Here is a 24,132-nt window from a genome sequence, read left to right on the forward strand (position 1 = left end):
AAAATCATATAATACAAGCTATATCAATGCCTCAAATAACAAAACCAAAATCCCTGTCACATATTGTCTGAGTAATGACTTCAAATGTAGAGTACTTAAATCAAGACCTCAGCGTATCACTTATCACGTATCATTTATTTTCCCCTTAAAGTTGGAGATGAACAGTCTTTGCAATCTTTGTTACTCTGTCTGAACGAAATTAAAATTTGGCTCTCTAATAATTTTCTTCAGCTTAATGAAAAAAAATCTGAAATCATAATACTTGGGCCATCAAATTTTAAAGAGCGCGTAGTCAGTATTTTTGCTCCTTTGGAGATGACTGTGAAGGACAATGTGAGAAATCTTGGGGTCATTATTGATTCATCGCTTAGCTTTGATAAACAGATCAACTCAGTTGTTAGAAGTAGTTTTTATCATCTTAAAATTATTACTAAGCTTAAACCTTTTCTTAGTTTTAATGATTTGGAGACTGTTGTTCATGCTTTTATTTCTTCGCGACTGGACTACTGTAACTCCCTCTATGTAGGGATCAGCCACGGACAACTGTCACGTCTGCAGCTTGTACAGAATGCTGCAGCTAGACTTTTGACGGGCACCAAAAAAGAGAGCACATCACTCCGGTGCTGCGTTCTCTTCATTGGTTACCAGTCAAGTTTAGGATTGATTTCAAGATTTTACTGGTTGTTTTTAAAGCTTTACATAATTTGTCTCCAAATTATATTTCCAATCTCATAGATCCCTACATTTCAGTTAGGTCTTTAAGATCGTCAAATCAACTGTTGCTAGTTTACTCCTCAGTCCAAAAAGAAGTCAAAAGGTGATCGTGCCTTCTCAGTAGCAGGGCCCTAAACTGTGGAACAATCTCCCTCTTTATATTCGACAAGCTTCATCAGTGGAGGTCTTTAGGTCTCAGCTGAAGACTTATCTGTTTAGTTTGGCTTTTTAAGTAGCTCTTGTTTAATTTCTGTACTTGTACATTTTTGTGTCTACTGTGTTTTTATTCTACACTGTGAAGCACTTTGGGCAACTAAGTTGTGTATAAATGTGCTATACAAATAAATTGAAGTTGAAGTTGAAGTTGTGGAGCCTCTGAACTCTCCTGAGAGACACTGACCTACATTCTATACTGAGAACCTCTGGAGGCCTGCAGGTACAGAGGAACCATCGTACCACACTCAGGTTTGGTGGGGCTGCAGATCTGTTGGCTCATTAAATGGGCCATTTTCAAAGTCCCACATGAACGTGCAAATTAAAGTGTTACATTCAGGCTATACCCAATGAGACGCTATTCAACTCATTTCAGAGATATTCGAGTTATCAGACTGACATCTGCACACCGTATCCTCACCTACCACTTAACAAGCACTTATACAGTACTAGACTTTATAGTGTATGCTTCAAAACGAAGAGAAATAAAACACATGATCTTTGTCAAGCACTGGGTTTAAAACATGGTGTATATACATATATATATATATATATACACACACACACACATTTTTATGCTGACTATTTTCTACCATCAGATGTCAGCATTGTGCTTTGCTGATTTATTTTGGTGCTACAGAATGATAAATAATGATTTACACAGCAAAATAACACACCTCAATTTATATTTACATCATACATAAAACAGTTCAGTTAAAATATCACACACAGTCATAAATCATCATCATTACTGTGAATTAAACCATTTTTTTTTCACATGAATATAGTGTTTTGTGAAGTACCTGTTATAGTTACAGCTGGGGGCAGTATTTAAAATTAAAACTTATCACAAATCGGGTTTGGATAATGCTGATAACATCAAATGCAAAACATGTTAATGTCATTCCTATCTTGGGAGGAAAAGCAACCTGCGGTTGTGTCACCATAACATTATTGCATAAATTTAGGTGAGCAAATGCACAGCTTTATACCTATATTTTCATTTGTAAATAAACAAATTCCTATGTACACAGTGTTTATTGCTGAATCGTCTGCACAACAGTAAATCTGATCAACTACGTGACCAAGCATTTAATAAGGAAATGTACCAAAATACGCCAAAATTCCTTTAAAAACATAAAAATCTGCATGGGGCTCAACTTTAAACTTCCAAAGTATACAGTATGAGCAGCAAAAAAAAAAATTATACATCAATAAAAAGACCTTAATCCAGGAAAAAAATGCACATCAATGATGGGGGTGAAACACCCTACAGTAAACATGAGTTATCTACAAAAGAAACGCTGATATGTGGTGTATGATCACATAAAAACTGCAATCACATTAAGAGGACGTATAAGCAGCTATTTGATTCACTAATTTAAAACAACTTGTATTAAGGTAGATCAAATTGCTGACAGATCTTCCAAAACCAGGTTAGAAAAGCTTATTTAGTAACACAAAGTCTGCCTCGTCCGTTATGAATCAGCTGCACAAATGTAGTCACACAAGAATGTGTTTTCAGAAAAGATATGACGGGGGACTGTAAGCAAATTTAAAAGACAAATGGAATGGTAACAGCCCATATACAGTGAAGGAGTGGAGAACTTGAACAAGAGCAGCCAATGCATTTAAAAATGCTTTACCCGTCTGGTACGACCATGTCACTGGCTTATTCACTGCAGAGGACATTACACGGTGCTAACCCGCAAACACTTGTGGCTGAAGGGGTGGTGGCAGCCTGTCGTTCTCCACATTCTCTGCATCGATCGCAGATGCTCGTGGTTTGATCTCCAGTGGGTACCGCTCCAGGATTTCCTGCACCTCGCGGGCCACACTGTCCTGCCATTCTGCCAGTTCGGTCTCCAGGTTCTGCGCCCCTTCGGTGACCTGCTGCTGTCTTTTCTCAAGGTTGGATAGGAGCTTGAGGTTATGATGGATCTGGCTAAGTGCTGGGTTGACACGGGAACCACTCTGGGGCCAGGCTGCAGGATCGTCTTGTCGTCGAGGGGAAGCCTGACCGGACATGTAACGCTCAAATTCCTCAGGACTGAGATTCAACGACTGGGCATCCAGCTTCTCTATGAAGGCAACGGCACAGCACTGCAGGGAACACGAGATGATGATGAAAATTGAGTAAATAGAATGAAAAAGAACAAAGAAATGATTAGGCTAGACTAAACAGTAAGGTTTATTCACAGTAAGCATATGGCCAGCCAGACTCAGAAGTAATTATAGTAGCCTCAAACAGTATTTGGACACTTTTGCCACACTTTAATGTATAGTTCACATAAAAATTTATATTTTGCCATCATTTACTCATTCTAATGTTGTTGCAAACCTGTATGACTTACTTTCTTCTGTGGAGCACTTAAAATTTTTTAACAATGTTGATGATTGTTTCTTATTTGCTTCCATTGTATTTTTTGTTCAAACAGTGGAAGCCAATGGGAACCAAAACTGTTTAATTACCAGCATTCTTCAAAATATCTTCTTTTGTGCTCCACAGAAGAAAGTAAGTCATAAAGGTTTAGAATAACATGAAGATAAAATATGACAGAATTTTCATGGGTGGACTATTCCTTTAAAAAGGTATTAATGTCATTGCATTAAATAACAAAATATTAAACCAAGGGGCATTCATTTTAAAGTAAAATAAATACATTTTTGAACTGAATTATTCCACAAAAATGAGTCTGTCTGGACATAAATGATTTTTGAGCCACTCTAAATTATGTGTGGACCCACTAGGTTGGTGAAGTAGTATCCGTCCTCTCCGTCATGAGTCTTGAAGGGTTTGCAGAAACGTGTGATGTACTGGATGTTGGACTGCAGCCGTGGCGGGTTCGCCTTCAACACAATATAAATGAGGGTGGGTAGGAAGTCATCTGCAGAAGCTGGTTCATTCTTGGTGACTCTGATGGTGTTAAAGATATGCTTGCTGCAACTGGTGATGCAGGCCAGTTTATCCCTGGGCACACGCTTGGAGTCCATCTCAATGATATCTGAGGTAGACAAAATAATAAGAAAATAATCTCCTTGTATCTTGATGGAAAGTAGCAACTTAAAGACAAAACAGTACCATCCTTGCAGACTCACCGGTGATGGCTTTGACTACACTATCAGAAACCTCAGGGATCTCCTCGTCCACAGGAACACACAACATCTGAATGGTTACCCAGTGTAAGGCCCTGGAAAACCATTATTTGACCAAGATTTTAAAGGTGAATAGCATAAAAGAATCATATTTACTTGAGGATTTTCATGTATAAAGTTCATACTGATATGGGGCATATAATATGGAGTGTGTTGTTAAAATATCAATATTTAATGTAAAACTTAAATGAAAATTAAAAATACTATTTTGGTAACTAGCCAAAATAAGTTTAAGCTAAAGAAGAAAAATTACTAAAACTTACACTGAAATAAAATTCAAGCTAATGAGAAATATATTTAAAAAAATTTAAATACAACCTACTTTAAAATATTAAGAAATACTATAATAGCATATAAACAATACTAAACACTGGCTGACCGAATCCTGCGCTGGGTGGCCAGGTCTTTTTTCTAATCATCTGAGGTCTCTGGACAGAAGACACTCTTGTAGAGTCGAGTCATGATGTATTTTTCCACTTGGTCCATTACTCTATCCACTTTCTCAGAGGAGCCTGAGGAAAGAACCCACTGAGGTTTATATTAGAAAAACAAAATTAATCTGTCTTCTGGAACACACTTGCTAACCATAAAAGGCAAGTATAAATGTACAAAAATCTAAATAACCATTATGGTCCGATTAAAGCATTCTACAGAGGACAGCTGAAGGGACAGATACAAATCCTTTAGATACCTCACATACTTGTGTCTTGAATGAAATCAGTGAAATCAGTTGTTTATATAACCCCACTCCCACATCACCATTCTGGAACAACAATGTTTTTCTTAAGTGGTTAGCAGACATGGTGGCTGGATGTACTGGATTTGCCCCAGTGTTGTTTTTGTTAACTAAAAACTTTTTAAAAACTGTTCTTGTTAACTGTCATCAAGCTTAAATAAAATAAAAATATAATATGAAAAAAAAAAAGTATATATAAAAAAAGTATATATATATATTAATAAATATTAATAAATATTGCTTTATCCAAGATCAGGGCTAACTGGTTTAGATATCTCGGCTCTAAAAAATCTCACCCATTTTAATGACCCAGCCTGACCATATTTAAGAAAAAATATTTTTGTAACGATTCACTCAACTCACGATTCAATCCAATTCACGATTTTGATTTCACGATTCGATTCACAATTTTTTTTTTTTACAAAATGAGATTTAAGACAAATTATAAATTAAGTTTGTCCTTTAATTATTGCTTGGACAAAATGCTGCACGTTTCTTTGTGAAATTGAAATATAACACTATAATAATATACTAATATAGCACTTGCTTATTACTGCTCTTTTGTTGGTTTTGATTGCTTCTATTGTCCTCATTTGTAAGTCGCTTTGTATAGAGTCTACTAAATGACAAAATTTTAATATAAATGTAATGGAAATTTTAAAACAAGCGCCAAATCAAATAAATAAGTAACACAAATAAAAGAAATCTCCTCATATAAACGAAATAAGGCTTTGTCTGTGATCTTTCCATTTAAAACTAGAGGCAGGCAACCACTGCATTTTCATCATGATCCAAACAAAGACGCTGCAAACATGCAACATGAGCAGTTTTTAATCTAAATTAGATTGTATAATTTCAAAATTTTAAGCAAAAACAAAATGGTTTGACTTCAGTTTTATGAAACTATACTTAAAAAATATCTGCATGTAACAGCAACAGCAGACGAGCTGAATTAGACACAGATTCACTTTCTGCCAGCAGGTGGCGCTTAAACCGTTTTCTTGGTTAACGCTGTAAACAAAGCAGTGCTGCACTATACATTATACAAAAATACCATCTAAACTTTTCTAAAGACAGTACGTTCCCCTCAGACATTCATATAAACTCCTACCCCTAACTGAATCGCGATTTGTTTAGCATCTCAACCGTTTTGAATGGTCACATTAAATCGATTTTCAACCAGCTCGCAGTTAATTGTTACATCCCTAGCCCAAGTACATACAAAACAAAACCATTTTTGGCAATCTTTCATAAAATTCCATTACAACAAAACAACCAGACAGCAGATGAATCAGATTCAGTATCCGTATTTAATTAAAATGATTCAAACCAAATGATTTTTGACCAATTCACTGCTGCCAAGTTTCTCCAAAGCATGAACTCTACCTTTAAAATGATTCAAGAGTCGGTCAGACATGCCCTGATAAAAGTCCTGCACACACTCAGACAGCTCTTCAGCACTGAGATCCTTCAAATAAGAACAAATACAAAAGAATTTGTTTACTTAAATGATTAACATTCAAATTTGATGTGGGCACGTGACCCTGATTCTCACCTTTTTATTTCCCATACTCTCTATGAAACCACGGCTCTGCTTGTGGACCTCTCTGCCAGGCTTCTGTAAGGTCTTGAGGAACTCCACAAAGTCTCGTGACACGCGATCAGTCTCGATGCTGGACTGACGGGTAATGGAGGGACTGGGCGCTTTACCCTCGTGGCTCTCTGAGGAACACAAATAAGCGCACAGAATGTTTAGAAACAAGCTGTATAAGCATAAAGTTGATATTAAATTGGATCGGATGAAAATGGAAGTTAAAAGTTAGTTTTCATCACAGAATGGCCATGTGAAATTAAGCAATTTCAGCCAATAATATTCAAGAAAAAAATAATTATTTCAGTAGAAATATTCAGCTGAATTACACATGACATTCTGCACAGAATAAAGAAAAAACCCACTGAATAAACAACATAAAATGTTACATATCATATATTCACAAGTTGACTTGCAGCCCATTGAGAGGAAAACCTTGTCAGAAGTAGGCCATTCTACTAAAATATTGATCTGTTACCATGCCAACACCTTTGACATCCGAACAGAGTCAAAGACTGCAATAGAGTAGCTGAATGAATTTATAGAGAGAATTCTGGGACCAGCATGCTTTGGTTAAATACTAAACAAACAGATGTTCTAAATGCTGTTGCACCTGTCTTTCTAAACGCCCCATTGACAGTAATGGAGCGTTAGAAGGGTTTCAGCCTGAATGCATGCAGCTCATATATAACAGTGATGCACTGGTTTTGTTTTCTGTGATTTGTGCTGGAGGGCTACAGTGATGTGGCACTAATACCCACCTCTCAGCCTCGATACCAGAGCTGCCACCAGATTGACAAGAAAAAGAGGAGGACGCATGACAATGAAACAGTGAACATGAAAAAAAAATGGTAGGGTCAATTCAATCATGTGACGCACACACAACCAACATAGAGAAATGAACAAATACACACTACACTACGGTATGGATCAGGGCAGTATGTCACAAAGAACAGCTGAGGGGAACATCAAATGAAATAGTTGCTGTACTCTGTGAAATACTTTTAGTAAAGACACTTTTAGACAGTTAGCTCTTCAACACAGAACATCAAATCACACAAGGAATGCTGGTCCACCTCAGAAAAGATGAACACTGCAATTCTCCTCCCACGTTCCCTTTTCATAACCCCAGATTTTCCTTCAGTTCTGTCTGTTACCTTCAGTGGGGGAGGCCATCTCCCAGGGTTGGGTAAAAATGCCCTTCAGATCCCTCAGGAGGTTTTCTCCATGGCTCTCCCTCCTGCCCTGCAACTTCTCCTCTTTCTCTTGTTTCTCGCTTTCTTTTTCAGGGGGGACTAAAACACCCAGGGTAGGCAAGGGAAACGGGCGAAAGGGAGTGAAATGGATGAAAAATGTGGGAGAGGTGGGGCGGAGATCAGACAGAACGGCAGAACAGCAACGGGATGAAAGAAACAAACTGAGAGATGAAGGGTGGATCACTTGTTCAAATAAAATCATCTCATAAGAACATGATGGACAAATGATAAAATCACGTGACAGCAAATGAATATATAACTATTAAATCAAGCGAGGATGACTTACACTACCGTTTAAAAGTTTGGGTTCAGTAAAAAAAAATCACCAAGAATGCATTCAATTATTCCAAGGTGACAGTAAAGTTTCTTGAGCACCAAAGCAGCATATTAGAACGATTTCTGAAGGATCATGTGACACTGAAGACTGGAGTAATGCTGCTGAAAATTCAGCTTTGCGTCACAAGAATACATTACATTTTATAATAAATTAAAATAGAAAACTTTTCACAAAATAATACGCTTTTACTTTATTAATTCAGCCATGGTAAGCATAAGAGATTTATTTCAAAATCAGAAAATCTTACTGATCCCAATGAACTTTTGAACGGTCTATACTTAATGTTTCAATGATAAAGCCTTTTAACTGCCAACATTCAGGTCCATTAAAGTAATAATAACCTAGCATAAATTACAAATTGCTGTTTGGATGTTGCATGCAGAGAATTTAAGGCTTGATCAGAGAGATGCCATCCAATGACAAGGTAAAATCAAACTGGGACTATGTATGATGATGAGGGCGATCATTTGCATATGAAATAAATAAGCATGATTTCCAAAAGAATCCAGAAGCAAAAGAATGGTGATTTTGTATTTTGGGCTCTGAGAGAAAAGTGGCGACGCAAGGAAAACCTACAGCACTGACACAAGTCTGTAAAGCTCCTCTGTATTTCAAATCAGTTTTCACTTGTCCAACTAATAATAATTTTGTTGGTGGCAGATGAATAAGAACACACCCAGTCCTGGACATCAGCCAACTCCTCCTACTGCAAAAAACCCCCCCCACAAATCACACTTATATCACTCCAATCCCACCCTCCTTGTACCTTTTTTAGGGGCCGTGCGGGAGGAGGGGCTGAAGAACTTCTTTACGGTGGTGACCTTACGGGTCTTCTCGTTGGTTTTCTTCTCTTCAAACTTGGAGAAGGTGGCAAGAGATTGCTGAGAGTGGGACTGTGGAGGCTGGGTCTGAGAGGAACTGTGACTGCTGACATAAGCTGCCTCCTCTTCTCGCTGCAGCCTGCGACAGGAAGCACATCATTACAGCAGTCTGTCTGAACATCATTTCTGCTTTATGAATGTCTTGATGATGCTGAATGTTTATTTTAATTAATACTTGATGCGTGATCTAACAAAACTAAACCACTGCGGTTTAACTCCACTGTGTCCAACTCACTTCTCAGCCAGAGCCCAGTCCTCCTGGATCTGTCTTTGCCGAGCTCTCTGGTACTCCTCCCTCCAGCACTTGGAACATAGGCCCTGCCATGCAGCATTGCCATAGTAACCGCAGCCTTTCTTACACAGCAGTTCTGATTGGTCCACATGGATCCCCCGTCGCTCCGAGCGCTGATTCATTGTGTCCCTTTTGTCTAGGTAAAGAAACATGTTTGTCATTGTGATCTGAATTTGCACATCCGGTCTGCAGTTCATGCACCAAGACAACAGGAGTCGGGTTACATAATGTGCTCTGCAAAGACATACAACTCTTGCAAAACACACCAGAGTTGTCAACATTGCCATTTAAATGAGACAAGATGAGTCATTTAAAGACTCGGAGCAGATTTAAAAATGAAACTATGTGAAAATCAGATATTTATAGCTAAAGGGCAAGTAAACCAGTCAAATGCATAGTTTTAATAATTATACAGGGTGAATTCAGGTAAATTGGGACACTTGTTGCCATTGAGATGTCTGGGAAAAATGTCCCAATTAACCTGAATTCACCTAACCTTAAAAAAATGGTGTCTAAATTATACTGAGAATTATTAAACAACCAATGACGCAGTAAAAGTCCATCGAAACGAAAAAGTGAGTAGTTCAAAAGTGTTTGATCTTGTGTCTTTATCGTTTCAATGAAATAAATACCTAAAAGCAGAAACAATTTTAACACTGATTAACATTAAATTAAACTCCAGGTATAACATCATATAACGTTACTGACATAGTTCAATGCCGGTATGATGAAGCTTAAACATTCATTAATTGACTAATATAGGGTTTAAAAGTAACCTAGAAAATACATTATCGGCTAAAAAAAAACACAAAGTGTCATTCAATCCGCTGCAGGCAGACACGTCAAGCTAGCAAAACAGCTAAGTTACGCGGCTAAAAACAAACGCAACAGCTCATTGTCGGCAAGATATAAGACAAATATATATTACTAGTCTAAAGCGATACTGATTTTTAATGTTAATCTACCGGACAGCGACAGATACCTCGTCAGCAGTCTCTTCTCCAGGATCACAATTAAATTACATCATATCCTCGCGACTGGTGTGTGGGCGGGGCTGTGGGCGGGGCTATAGGTGGGCTGATCTCGGAATGTCAACATTCTCTATGATAAATAGAGAACATTCATCTTCTTTTGTACATTTGTTATCCATGATCTATGATAGCATTATTATTATTATTATTACGTTTACATGTATAAAGGGGAAAAAAAGGGATCTGCTTTTAATAAATTGCAAAATATATTGTTTATTATCAGCACAATAAGAGCCAGTACAGGAATGCAATACAAACAACAGTATTTAACAAATGTACAACAGAGAACAAATATGCATCAGTTTAAACTTGAGCAACATAACGTAAACTGGGCAAGACTGAAACTAAATCCCAGTTAGGATTATTCTGTGCATTTTAACTGGTATTAGATATTCTGCTGCCAAAACACAGAGAGCTCTTGCAACTTCACATGGCCTTCAAAGCTCTTACAGCAAACCAATGAGAGACAGAGGTTTCAGATGACTAAAATAACAAATAAAGTTAAATCAGCTAAACTTGTTGAGGGTTACGGCAATTAAAAGCATAGACAAATGCTATTGGCAGCAGAAAATAACTTCACAAAGTGTCAAAGTAGCAAAATAGGCAATCTAACCTGCAATAAGGTGGCTAACAGTCATTAGTATAATTTCAAATATACTCCTTTTAATTCATATTAAGGTCATTTATTTTAGTACATAAACTTATTTTGGGCTCTCCTTTGAGAACAGTTTATTTTTTGACATAAATCAAAACTTTTATACTTTTATGTGATGTATGTTTATTTTAGAAGGCTTTATGTGAAGCTTTGGGTGGCTGTAGACACCAGACATTTGTATTCTTGGACCTTTAAAGTCAGTATATGTAGAGATTGCATGATCTATGGTGTTCATTACTGGAAACAGGACATGGATCAGGTCCTAAATATATAAGTCATGTAAAACAAATGGGGTAAAGTCATTTTAAAATACTGTAGGGAAAAAAGTTTTTTTTAAGAAATACATCACAAGCAATGACAGACTTTCAATTTCCGAATATGGGTCCAGTTGACTGATTCTTCGATCAAACTGTTAATACATTCATTACATCTAACACGGAAACATACTTAAGAGATGTCATATTTAGAACAGGAAACACTGTTTCACATAAGTTCACTTCCTCTGAGGACGATTCCAGAAAATCCCTTTAGAACTACAACTGGGCAAAATGATTCCAGGTTTTTCTAAATTAACTAAGTTAAACAATTACTTACAAAAACTAAGGAATTAATAGAGCTGCCCATAAAAGAAAATTTGAGTTGCAAACTGCAGTTTCATGAAGAAACAAAAGAGCAAATGCCACAATTATAGCCATCTTTTTCAAAAGCTTGTCATTATTTCCACTCATTTCGAGTAGGACTCCATGATCCTGCTGGTTTCATATAACTGTAGACAGCAGCAAACATCATTTGCTCAAAACTTGCACATCTCAGTTCTTGGCAATAGAGACCTCACCTAAAACACCTCACCTTCACCACCAGGTGATTTTAAACTCATAGATTGGCCTTTTGCAGTAGTAGTGGTTAATGAGGTGTTTGTCACACACGCCGATGCATTGCTGGTCAGCAGAGATGCCACGTTCTGCCAGGTCGCTTACTATGCAGTGAAGAAGGTCATAAACATCTGCCACCGCCTCCCAGGGCCCGAAGGACACGTCAACATCACAATGGTGCTCAAACAGCTTGGCCTCACTCTCCGAGCGCTCAAATCGCAGCGAATTGAACAGTGGTCTTTCATAAGGGGTGATGGGCATCTCCTCCTTGTAAACACAGATCTTCAATTTTGCAAAACGAGCCTTCCGCTGCATTGCACGAAGTTTTGCAATCTCCACGATGCGCTCAAGATTTTCTAGAAGAAAAGGGGACAACTGTTCAATCAACGGAAAACCCCTATTTTTATTTATGATTTTATATTACCTTTATAATAGGGCAAAAGATCAAGAAAAGCCTGTCGCACTTTCTCTCCGGTAAGTGGTTGCGTGTCTTCAAGGCTTTCCAAAAGAGGCCCAATAGCATAATACTGAGCTTCCCTGTGCACCGCACGAACACGGTCCCTCTGAGGCAGCTCACCCTCTCGCAAGAAATTCAGAATATCCCTAATGCCAGAGAAGTACATATAAGCATCATATCAAGCAGTTATTTAAGTAATCCAGTAATGAAATAATAAAAGCTGAATCCAGATAATCAAAATGTTTGCTTTGTATCTTTGGGAACTAGTAGGCACTGACCATAATCAGATTTTATTAATCTAAACACTAACCCCAAAATATGCTCCGTCTCGGTCTATGAAATATCGTCCCTCTGCATCCCTGGGAATGTGGTGGCGGCCACTAAACATGGCAGCCAGCATTGTGTCCTCATAACGTCGCAGGGTGGATAGCCGAGTGGTGAAATATGTTCCTCCTACATTCAGGGGGATGACCTCGGGGAACTATGGAGAGAGAGGAAGAACAGAAATAGACATTACTCTATTATACATTAGTCTTTTACATTAGTCTGAAGGTACACTAGTATGGGGTAATACGAATGTTTTTGAAATAAGTCTCTTATGCTCACCTAAGATGCATTTATTTGAATAAAAACAGTATTATTTTGAAATTTTATTAGAATGGAAAATACGAGTTTTTTAATTTTAACATATTTTAAAATTATGGCAAAGCTGAATTTTCATCAGCCATTACTTCAGTGCCAAATCAGCATATTAGAATGATTTGAGACTGAAGAAATATTTCTCAAACAGTTCCTATTAGTATTGATACTGAAAACAGTGATGCAGAAAACCACACGGTGCATTTTGTTTTTAGGATTCTCTGATGAATATAGCGTTTAAGAGAATAGCATATTTGAAATAGAAATCTTTTGTAACATTATAAATGTCTGTCTGTACAAACTTTTGAACGGTAGTGTATAACATATATATCACTGTACTAAAAGTTATAGTTATGCACGGGAACTTCTTAACTATCTACTAGAAAAACAGGATCTGTCCCCTCCCCGGTTCATTTGAATGCTGTTGCGTTTAAATAATTATTAAAACCCGTTGGCGATCATAAACAAAGGTGTTGGGCTAATCATATTACACATGTTGACAGGACAAGCAGGTTTGTCAGCAGAAACCTGCGGCGACACCTTTAACATAATAGACCTTGCAAAACACGATTAGTTTAATCCATTCGATATGATTTGTTGGGCGTGTGATAGGAACCAATCAGAAACGACGTCCACCCGCCCCACTGGAATAAAGAACCAATCAGATTGCAGCATTCAGGACGCAAACACGCTAAATACATCTGTTGGCTGTGGAAACGGTCACGAGAAAGCACGAAAATTTGGAAAACTTTGACACGGCTCCTCCAGATGATCTTTTAGAAAAACCAAACAAACAATTAAAGGAGCGAAACGCAGATTAACGTGGGCATTTTAATTTGCATTTAACTTCTATGCATCACACTTCAACTACCCTGTTATAAAAATAGCACATCCTCTTTAAACCTCGGGTACTTACCTCCTCAGGTGCGTCTAAAGCGCGAAGGGGCTTCCCTAGATTAAAATTAGAAATAGGTATGGCTGGTTTGCGATACACCTCTTCCCCGGTGTCCGCGCCCGACATCGCATCTCCCTGATTCTCAGTGTCACTCGCAGCCGAGTACACCACCATCACTCTGGGCTGAGGTGGGACCGTCCGCCCCTCCTGCGCGAGCCTCCTCACCCGTGATGCTGCCATTTGGAGCGGAGCTGCTGCGCTGAAGGAAAGCGGAGGCGGCTCTCCGTTCGGGGTTTCGCCTGCTCCATTATGCTGCATGCACACACCCACAGCAGGTCTGACACGAGTGTCGATTAAGGCCCACACGCGGACTGTCAGCGACTGCTGTGATGTCCAGGAGGACGGCAGGGTAGCACAGCACACCCCGAGCGAGAGGTATGGTCTGCAGGCTGGTCAGGTGAATGTGAGACCGCTCGTGTGCGCTGCAATGCACGTACGCAAGTTACGTATGTGACAGCGTACTGCTAGAATGTTTTCAGCTGTTTGCTCCGCGACAAACGTAAACATGAACAGAGATTTACAAACGTGCGTAACTTGTGTACACGCACGGCAGTTCATCAGCCGTCAATTTTATTTAGGGCAATCATAGAAACGCCCCTATAAATAATTCACTAGATTTGAAGGGTAAATTATATAGCATACAGTATATATTTTATTTAGTTATGAACAGTAGGGTGATTAGACCCGCGGTCCAGAGGGCACCAAAACTCTTAACACACCCCTGGGCATGAACTAGTTTTAGTTGGCAAGCAGCACATTACTTGGATTAGTTGAGTGCTTATGTGTAGCCCCATAAATGTAATAACATTGATAATGTGATTTTTTTTTTAACTGAACATAATTTTAATAGGGCCCTTAATTTAAATGATTTAGATTTTGTTTTGTCATTTTGTCATTTTCTCATGTCCTAGAACAGCTAAAATAACTGAATTTTTCACATTTACAATAATAATTATAATAATAATAATAATAATAGTAGTAGTGTGTCCATTGAGTAACTATCCACTTATGTCCTGATACTTGGACCTATACTAGTTTAAAAAAATAAAATAAACAAATAAATAACAAAAAATAGGTTCAAACATTTCAAACTCCAGTAGGAACTGATTTGTAGGTATGACCCTAATATAACAGTCTCTGCACAGGCTATTATGTAACCATTATGATGAAACAACAACCTGAACGCCCTACCAATCGCTTACCTGGAAATATTCTTCTCGCACGGCATTGGTCTAATTTCACTCAGCCTGCAAAGAAGCTCAATTCTGATTGGTCGATTCTGAAACCGATGACGCTTTCTATAGTTGATCCCTGCACAATGGCGGAGGTCAGGCTGCGGTTGGTGAGAGGGGCTTACAAGCTTTTAAAACCGCTTTTGGATAAAGAATGTAAACCGGTTCCAACGGCAACTTCTGTTGCAGATTTAATAAATTCACCACAGCTCTGTGGGATTCGAAATGACCGTGTCCAAGCAGCTAAAAGACCGGCAGCTCTGGCGTCTCCAGACGGGGCTGTGAAGACGCTCTTTGCCCGTGCTTGTGGAGATACAGACAGCGTGAAAGTGCGGTTAAACCTCAACTCTGGAAATGTTAGTACATGGACTGACTGCCATGGAGCGAAGTTTAAGGCATCTGTAGTTCACGTGTCCTCCTGGAGGAGCTCGTGTTTGCGAACTTATGGAAAACTCCCTCTCCTGTCCAGTCCTACTGGCACTCACTTTAAGCGCCAGTTAAGGAGAGCCATCTATAAAAAGACTCTTTATGGACCTCCAAATGATTATTTAGGGAAGTTTATGTCTTTAACCAGAGCTTATAGTGGCACACAGGAAAAAGGCAGTCCGTTATACAAATCAAAGTCTGCTTATTATGATATTTTGGAAGTTTCTCCGACCGCCACGCACGTACAAATCAAGACCGCTTACTATAAACAGTCCTTCATATATCACCCGGACAAGAACGCAGGGAGCGAGGAGGCCGCGTTCAGGTTCTCTCAGATCAGCGAGGCCTACAGCGTCCTGGGTAATAAAGCTCTGAGGAGGAAATACGACCGTGGGATCCTGAGTCAAGCTGACCTGCAGGACACCAGCAAACCCGCCGGCAGAGAGAGTCCAGCATCAGGACAGCAGACCGGGACCCGACACTCCCCTTCTGTTGGAGCCACCCAGCAGAACATCTCCGACTTTGATACCTTCATCAGGTCACACTATGGAGAGCAACTTAAGAGAGAGCAGGAGATCCGGCAGCGCAGAGAGGAGATCATCAGGAAAAAGGAGGAGCTGTATGAGGATATGGAACTGGGCAGGCTGAAGGAAGTCGCTGTAGGGATGATGCTGGTGATGGCGGCGATGATCTTATTTAGCCTCAAGTCTAGCAAGTGAGGAAGACACGGGATACTTGAAGCATATCTCACATTTTAACAGTTTATAGTTAGTTTTGATGAAAAAGAATGTGCCAAATCACACAAATATATGGTACTGATATGTCGTATTTAATTTTTTTTTTTTTTGCAACAAATCCTTACCAAAAAGTAAATACAAAATACACTTTAAAGTTATAACTGATTTTCTTAAAGGGGTTGTTTAAATTTGGAAATGTTTCTTTAAAGTGTGTGTGTGTGTGTGTGAAAATATTCACAAAAAAATGCTATTTGAAAGATCCTGTATAAATCTGATATATATATATAGAGAGCAGTGGTGGTAAACATTTAATTGCAACCAAAATAAGTTTTTGTTTATATAGTGTGTATATATAGTGTGTATATTTAAATGCACAAACATGCATGTATATATTTGTATATTTTTTTATTTTATATTTTTTATTTATATTATTTTTTCTTAAATCTAAACGTGTATTTACATTATGTAAACAAAAACTTATCTTGGATGCGATTAATAATTTGACAGCAGTAATATATATGTTTGGTTTATGTAATATATATGCAATTATATACGTGTGTGTGTTTATGTATTATGACGCACACACATATATATATATATATATATATATATATATATATATATATATATATAAACACTGATTCAGACTATTTGATCCTTAACGTTTTAATTTTTAAGGTAATGGAACATCTGAGAATGGTTTATTTGTCATAATGGGTGCCATTGTCGCTATAAATGTGTGCTCTACCTCTTCTGTTAAACTATTCAAAGTAATACGATTTATGTTGGTATGATGCATGATGTATTTAAACTGCTTGTAAACACTGATGCCATTATTTGCACAGAGGCCTTTGGTAAAAAAAACGGCCTTGGTTTATTAATATTATTTGTCTGGCTTCATTTGACCTGAGCCCCTAATTTAAGTTTTAGAATAACTGATAAGTATTGTGTACAAAATAAATGTCTGTCACTTGAAAGTAAATTAAAGTGGAAATGTTCTGGAGTCATGGTTGGCTGTTAAGTGTTAAGGATGTAGACTGCTAACACAAACTGTGGGTTCAGTCTGAAACACGAATGGATATGGAGATTTGCTGAAATCACAATAAGTCAATTTAAATGTGCCTTCTGGTTATTTAAATACACAAATGAATATGTATACTGTGGAAAGAAAATAAATTATTCAAAATATTTCAGCAACTGTCTTCTGTTAGTGTGGAAGTGTGGTATTTCTAGTAGTATGTGTACATTTTTGTATGTTGTAGTTTCATTTAGACACTTAAAATGTCCCCATAACAGATATATATATGTATGCATGCATAACTGTTGTAGTCAAAACCTTCTTTTGCACATGCTTTGTGCTTCTTGAACATGGGTCCAAATCCCTGACATCAGAAATACTCAAATAAATGCAGAGTACAGTGGTAATGTGTTTGTACAAAAGATATTTACTTCAGTTAATACACCTATGGTGGTAATGAGGAATAATAATAATAATTATAATAATAATAATAATAATGAATTTCAAACAGTGATATTGCTTTTTTCATTTTGGATTAGAACTGTAACAGCGCTGGGAACAGAGTACAAGACTACATGATGATACACAAAGGAAAAACCAACCGAACTAAATGCATATCAAGAGAACAAAGTGGAAGAGTCTTTATTCAGGTAAAATGGAGAATTCAGCTCCATCTTGTGGTTCAAAACCATGACACAGAAAAATAAACCATACAACTGTCATTAACAGGTGTAAGAGGGAAAGTGTCACCAACAAACTAATGGACAAAAGGACTGTGCTAAACCGAGGTTCTACCTGAGCTTTGAGAGACCTAAGGAGAATCTATAGGATACCAGCTTGACTTGGGAGCTGCCTGTCATATTTCATTACAAGGCTTCATATTACCCATATTACAGCATACGGAGCAACAACAGAGAGAGAAAGAGATCTGAATGTCATGATCCAGACATCCAGTTTCCATGGATTGTTGGTCGAAATGAATCGTGATAACTTGTGTTGCTCTCGCTGAGACAGATGTATAATCGTCGTGCTCGCCTCACATGTAACACAATTACACAACTTTAAAAACAAAAAAAAAAAAAAAAAAAAAAAAGAGAGAAAATCTCCATCTGGGATACAACGAAACAAACTGTGGCTGTTCAGAACATACTGTCTCAGGTGAAGAAAGAACATACCGTCTCAGGAAGTGATGTAAGTGTTAGGGAATAAACAAGGTAACAATTATGACAATCACTAGCAAACTAAGCTACGGACGAATATCTACATTAATGCTACTCGCGACTACCAATGTAATATCAATAATGATGATCTTTTTTTGTTGCTTTGTTTTTCTTTTTTTCTTTTTTTGTCTTTTTTTACGAAATCATATAAACGTGCTGTCTGTGCAGTCGTATGTTGATGTGTTTAGTCATCTGCAATACTTTCCATAGAAAAATATTTGCAAAAAAGCAGAGAAAAAGTGCTGGACATCTGCATTGAGAATCGTCTGGAAACTCTAAGTGTTTTTCTTTTAAGTGTTTCATGCCATGATATCAACAGTACGGTTACCGTTTCAGTCAGTGAGTACGTGACAGACATAAAAAAGCTACCTTGATACAGACCAGATTTCAATGTGCTCCTAAATGCGTTTTTCTTCGTCTGTGTTCAATTGAAATCACGTTTATGATCAGAAAAGAGTCTTCATTAGTTAATTTGTCTGTTTTGACAATTTGGTCCACACTACAGTATAGTCTACAAAAGAGTTTCCACACATCAAATCCATCTGTATACTTCCTCCAGCATGGGGGAATCTTACTGTTAAAATAAAATCATCTAATGAATGCCTAGAAATGATTAAAACAACATTTGGGACAAATAAATATTAAGAAAATCGATCGAAATTGCCATTGTAAAACTTTGGTTTATTGAGTAACCAAATCTAAATCCTGGGACAGCTGTTTTCTCTCTGATAAAACAATACAGACACCCTAAAAGGACAGAATATTATGACCTGAGACTAGATGAGACCTTATTATTAAACTTGCTGGCGAAAATTGCTAAAATGTGGTATGATCTGACACGCGATATTTCCAATCACTTATTTGGAATGAAGACGACGCGATTATAGTAGCGAACGTTTTTCAGTGAAGGCACTCCAATGTTAGACGTGGAGAGAAAGTTCGAGAAACAGTCACGGGCTTTCAACATTTTCGTATATTCCGATAGAAAAATTGGTTCATGAAGTATCTCTCTGTGCTTTCGTTAGATCTTTAGACAAATTTGATTTGAATCATTCATTGGCACACATTAAAAAAAAAAGGCCAAAGGTAGTTTTAAGCCGAGTTTGTTCTTCAAGATTCATCGGCATATATTTTAACGCAAAAAAAAACAAACAAACAAAAAGTCCAATTCCTCAAGGTGCAGCTCAAAGCGACAGCTAAGTTCAGTGACGTTAACTACCAGTTGTTCACTGGCTCATTATAGCAACTAAGCTTGATTGCGATTTATAAACGTACATTATCAGAAAGTTCGCAGGTTAATTAATAACCTGAAAACCCTATTCAAGAGCATCAATCGGTTTGCCTTTGTAGTGAATACAGCCAAACACAATTCATCTTGAATTGTAATCTTTAAAAATTGTTAAAACATCTAAAATGCGTACTAATTAAAATCATTAATGCAATACATATAAATTCTGCTTCCTTTGTCAATGTAGTAACTGTTCATCCAGCTCACTAACAGAGTAAAATATATGAAAAAAAAAATCAAAAAAATTATAATTTTCAGAATTAATCAATAGACATGTATCAAAAGTACATCATTTAAATGTAATCCAATACTGCCGGCAGTCTATTAGTCTAAAAATATGTAACCTGACCTTTTATAGTCCCTTCCATTTATAAAAAAGAACACGTATAACAATATAAGACATCAATATGTAAAAGACAGCATCTATAAATAAGCAAACCCACACCAACAAACAAAAAAAAATATCTACCATTAGTTTATGCGTGTAAATAAAAAGAACTTAAATGTACTATGTGATATGCTGCAGGACTGCTAAATAGCTTAGGGACGTGAGGAGGTGTTTGCTTCCACTGCCTGTGGCGAGTAGTAGTAGTAATATACAAATATAGATCGCTCTTGTCAACAATCACACACACACACACACACACACACACACACACACTCAAGGTTCGCACACAGACGAGCGCGTGGTACCACCGATCTGTGCTTTCGTTCACAAAATCAACTGCATACAATGACACAAGGGCCAGAGGTGAAAGGTGAGCAGGTTTCGAAAGGTGTTTCAGGAGAGAAAGAACGTTTCTACAGAAGTGCCGAGTCCTTGCTGCGTAGAGATTCACCTCAGGCTGCTAACGTTAAAAGAGCTTTTCATTCACAATCTACATATTTTCCTCTTTTTTTTTTTTTTTTTAAATGTGTGTTTAACAAGAAATGTGGATGAAAAGTCCTCCGTCATATACAGTATGAAGAAAAAACGAAACAAGTCCATTTCGCAAGGTGTTTTTCCAGTCGTTTCGGAGGACAGATGCGTGCCGTGAACATACTCTGTAATGTTGCAGACGCCACGAAAAGCTCGTTTACGGTTGGGTGAATAGTGAATGGAGAAGCTGGTGAAAAACCTGAAGTTTTGAGTTTGCACGAGAGCGAGCGGTTAGGTGGATTCCCCCCCGCGTCCGGTACCCTGGTGCTGAGGACCAGCCCATACAGTGCAGTGGCCCACGGCCACACCATAGAATTAGAATTTATAACACCATAGATATTGGATTAGAATTGTAATTCTATGGGCCCAAACTGCCCAACTTGGTTAGAGGTCTCTGATTCTATTATAAGAGGATAAAAATCAGGCATGTTCATTCTCTTTAAAAATATCTTGTCAGGAATATTTACTCAAAGTACTGTACAAAGCCTTTTTTCTTCACTATCTGTCTTTGTTTTGGCCTAAAATGACGTTTATTATTAAACAAGACCTCCACGGGCTTCAAAACACAAGTCGCGGAGGCGATTAAAGCTATGGAAAAAAATAAACGAGCGCTACCCTTACAAGAGACCTAAATAACGATAAAAATTGACACTTGGCTATTGAGTTACGAAATTACTCCCGTCTCCCTTTTGTGTCGACCTTACAACTACAGTATGAATTTTTGCGTGATCGTGGATTCTTATTTACGAGGATTATTTTTCATTCACGTGATTTTGTTTTTCTCTTTTAGGCCGTTGGCGTGTAAAATCAAAAGGAGTGCTGTTTAGAGTCAACTGACTGTGCAATCTCTCGGTGGCAACTAAATTGCTATAAAAAGGATTTTCTTCTCACATCGGAGAAGCTTCTGAACTGTGAAAATAATGCGGGTTCCATTACACTGTTTCCATTGCGTACTAGAGTTGCATAGCCATTGGATGGCCTCCTCTGGGGTAGGGAGGGAGAGGCAGGTGGGACGGTGCACCCGTGTTCCTTCAGCCAACACTTGCTTTTAAATGCTGGACTTTTGATTTGAAACCGGTTCGAACTAGTCTCTGCTGACGGCCGAAGCGTACGTGATACAAAAGAGGAAACTCCCAAGAGTCTTGAGAACTGATAAATTATTGTAACAGTTATTCAGCTTGTTGGTAAGAACGTCTCTATTAGAAACAGAGACACTGTGAATTTCATAGTGTGTATTTGTTGTTGTTGTTTTTTTTGTGACTGGCAATATTCTTGAGAATATTTCGTGGGAACGCTCCCTCTCCTGTGCTTTTCAGTTTTGTGTCTTCACCATTAGCCAATGGTGTCACAGCCCTGTGGCCAGCAGGGCCGTTAAGTGCTTCACTAAATAAACAGACTAAAAACTTGTTTCCTTTTCTTGTTCTTGTCTCTGATAGCCCACTTCTAAACAGCGAATCGAAAACCCTTGGGTAAACCGGTGTTGTGTGTGCACCAGGCTTGGCCGGGTTAGCTCAGTGAGGGACAAAGTGAGAATAAAACAACAACATGGCGGCGCCTCAGAACTCCCATTCGTGAGGCTCGTCGCGGTTCGCCGCTTTCTCCAGCCTGTGGATGATGTTGTTGAGGTTGGCTGCTTTCTTCTTGCGCAGACTGCTGTCCTTTGGGTTTCGGCAGGGGGTCGCTGTGGCAGTGGCGGTATACACTGGATGCCGAAGAGGCTGTCTATGATGCCTCCTCGTGGCCTGCTGGTGCCCGAGGCACTGGGTAACTCAGCCTCGCCCTCTTCGTCTCTTTGGCTGCGGTTGGGGCTCTCCAGGAGGCCCTTGCGCTCCTCGGAGCCACTCGGTCGGCCCTCCGCGGTGCTGTCAGACTCGGTGCCGTCGCAGCTGTTGTCTCCTTCGCCCCCAGACTTCCCGGGCCGCGCCGAGGGGGACCCACCTTCGCTGGCCGCCGCCTGGATCTCTTCTATAAAGAGCTCTCGTCGGATACGGGATCTGTGGGAACAACGAACAAGACTTGTGAGAAAATGAACACAAGCAGGTGGATGCTAACACGTACGTTAGGGTATGGGTACAGTGCCAGAGCCTAATTTCATCATCAGCACAGTACATGTTTACACATAAAATAGCCTATATTTCTAAATGATGTTTTTTGATGTAAAAATCTTACTAACATTATTAGTGGACCACAGAGAACATGATACAATTTTTAAATATTAAGTTAACAACCCCTTTAAGGGTTAAAGCGCCTCAGTACCTGTAGTTGTGGAACCAGTTGATGACCGTGCTGGTTTTGAGGTTGAGCTGGCTCGCTAACTCCTCGATGGTTTTAGGGGAGGGGTAAGGCTTCTGCTGGTAGGCTCTCTTCAGAGCTTCCTTCTCTTCTGGAGCCAGCACCACACGGGGTTTCTTTAGATGGGGCTGCTGCTGCTGCGGCTGCTGCTGCTGCTGCTGGGAGAGGTTTTGGGGGCTGGCGCTCTGAGTGAGGTCACTTCCTGATAGACCACTCTCCAGAGAATGACTCTCACCGATGGAGCTGTGGCGCCTCTTCATGTAGGCTGGAAAACACATATGGAGAACAGCTGTAAATACAATCAGAGAACATACATAGAAATAAGCAGATGTGTTCTGGGAAATATGTTTCACATGATTCACTGAACAGCAAATAAAAGTATTGGCCCATATTTATTGGCCAATACTTTTAATATTGAACACCCTCAGTGTCTACGGTGGTTACCTTCCTACTGAACAGCATGTGTTAGATGCTGTAGATTAAATTACAGTAAATAAAATGCATGGTTGCTGTATTTTTCTCTAGTCAGTAGGGGGCAGTCTTTGATTACAAATATTATTATTGCATCTTGAGCTCTTTGCAAGTTTGACTCATACATCAGCGTTACAAAAATTAATTTTAAAATAATTATTAAATCATCCAATATAAGGGAAATTGATCAGGGCTAAACTATAAAGATAACCTGATGATTTGAAAGCTTTCCAAGTTTTTGCATTTGTTGTACATATATATTTTATGTCGGTTTATATGTTTTGAGAACTGCTGTTTAGCAAATTATGTTAATTTAAATAAATAATCTTCATAACATAAGATGACATTTTGTACTAGTGAGTGTCAATGAAAATGGAAATGACACACAAGGCAGTATTGTTTTGCATCATGTCATAATTTTCTTATAAACATGTTAAGTTTATAGCTGTCAGAAATTTGTTAAAATTCCAGATATTGTACTATTGATAATCAGAAACAATTATTTTTTGTAAGAAACAAATGTCAAGAAATATATTTTTTAACATTGATAATAATACTGTAATAATGTTTCTTGAGCACTAAATGAGCATATTATGATTTCCGAAGGATCATATGATAGTGAAAACTGAAGTAATGGCTGCTGAAAATTCAGCTTTGCATTTAAAATACATTAAATGTATTTACATTAAAACAGAAAAGAGTTATTTTAAATTGCAATAATATTTCACAATACTACAAATAAAA

At 38.3% G+C, this 24,132-nt stretch overlaps 4 protein-coding genes across 4 annotated transcripts in view; 1 reads left to right on the top strand and 3 right to left on the bottom strand.

Annotated features, from left to right (window-relative positions):
• Positions 1–1,596: 1,596 nt before the first annotated feature.
• On the bottom strand, positions 1,597–10,221 carry LOC109096866 (rab5 GDP/GTP exchange factor-like). Its single transcript, XM_042755238.1, is given in 10 exon segments — positions 1,597–3,030; positions 3,676–3,932; positions 4,027–4,118; positions 4,463–4,595; positions 6,206–6,287; positions 6,375–6,541; positions 7,568–7,705; positions 8,770–8,963; positions 9,120–9,312; positions 10,159–10,221. Coding segments are annotated over 9 exon segments (1,644 nt in total). The 5' UTR covers positions 9,299–9,312; positions 10,159–10,221; the 3' UTR covers positions 1,597–2,628.
• Positions 10,222–11,664: 1,443 nt separating this feature from the next.
• Positions 11,665–14,327, bottom strand: LOC109057731 (BTB/POZ domain-containing protein KCTD7). The gene is made up of 4 exons (XM_042755240.1): positions 13,747–14,327; positions 12,502–12,672; positions 12,159–12,336; positions 11,665–12,090 (listed from the first exon to the last, which is right to left on the bottom strand). Exons 1-4 carry the CDS (start codon positions 14,041–14,043, stop codon positions 11,714–11,716), a joined length of 1,023 nt encoding a protein of 340 aa, XP_042611174.1. The 5' UTR covers positions 14,044–14,327; the 3' UTR covers positions 11,665–11,713.
• A 667-nt stretch (positions 14,328–14,994) lies between these two features.
• LOC122144383 lies at positions 14,995–16,510 on the top strand. Its single transcript, XM_042755239.1, has one exon. It carries the CDS (start codon positions 15,074–15,076, stop codon positions 16,160–16,162), a length of 1,089 nt encoding a protein of 362 aa, XP_042611173.1. The 5' UTR covers positions 14,995–15,073; the 3' UTR covers positions 16,163–16,510.
• A 5,671-nt stretch (positions 16,511–22,181) lies between these two features.
• LOC109072763 (homeobox protein cut-like 1) overlaps positions 22,182–24,132 on the bottom strand; it is a gene marked incomplete at its 5' end in the record, with an annotated part of 55,271 nt that continues 53,320 nt past the window's right edge. Inside the window, 3 exon segments of the mRNA XM_042755247.1 lie at positions 22,182–22,327; positions 22,330–22,619; positions 22,882–23,182. Of these exon segments, the coding sequence (XP_042611181.1) occupies positions 22,182–22,327; positions 22,330–22,619; positions 22,882–23,182 (737 nt within the window).

Source organism: Cyprinus carpio, unplaced genomic scaffold (genome assembly GCF_018340385.1).
Source record: "Cyprinus carpio isolate SPL01 unplaced genomic scaffold, ASM1834038v1 S000006658, whole genome shotgun sequence".
Lineage (NCBI taxonomy): Eukaryota > Metazoa > Chordata > Actinopteri > Cypriniformes > Cyprinidae > Cyprinus > Cyprinus carpio.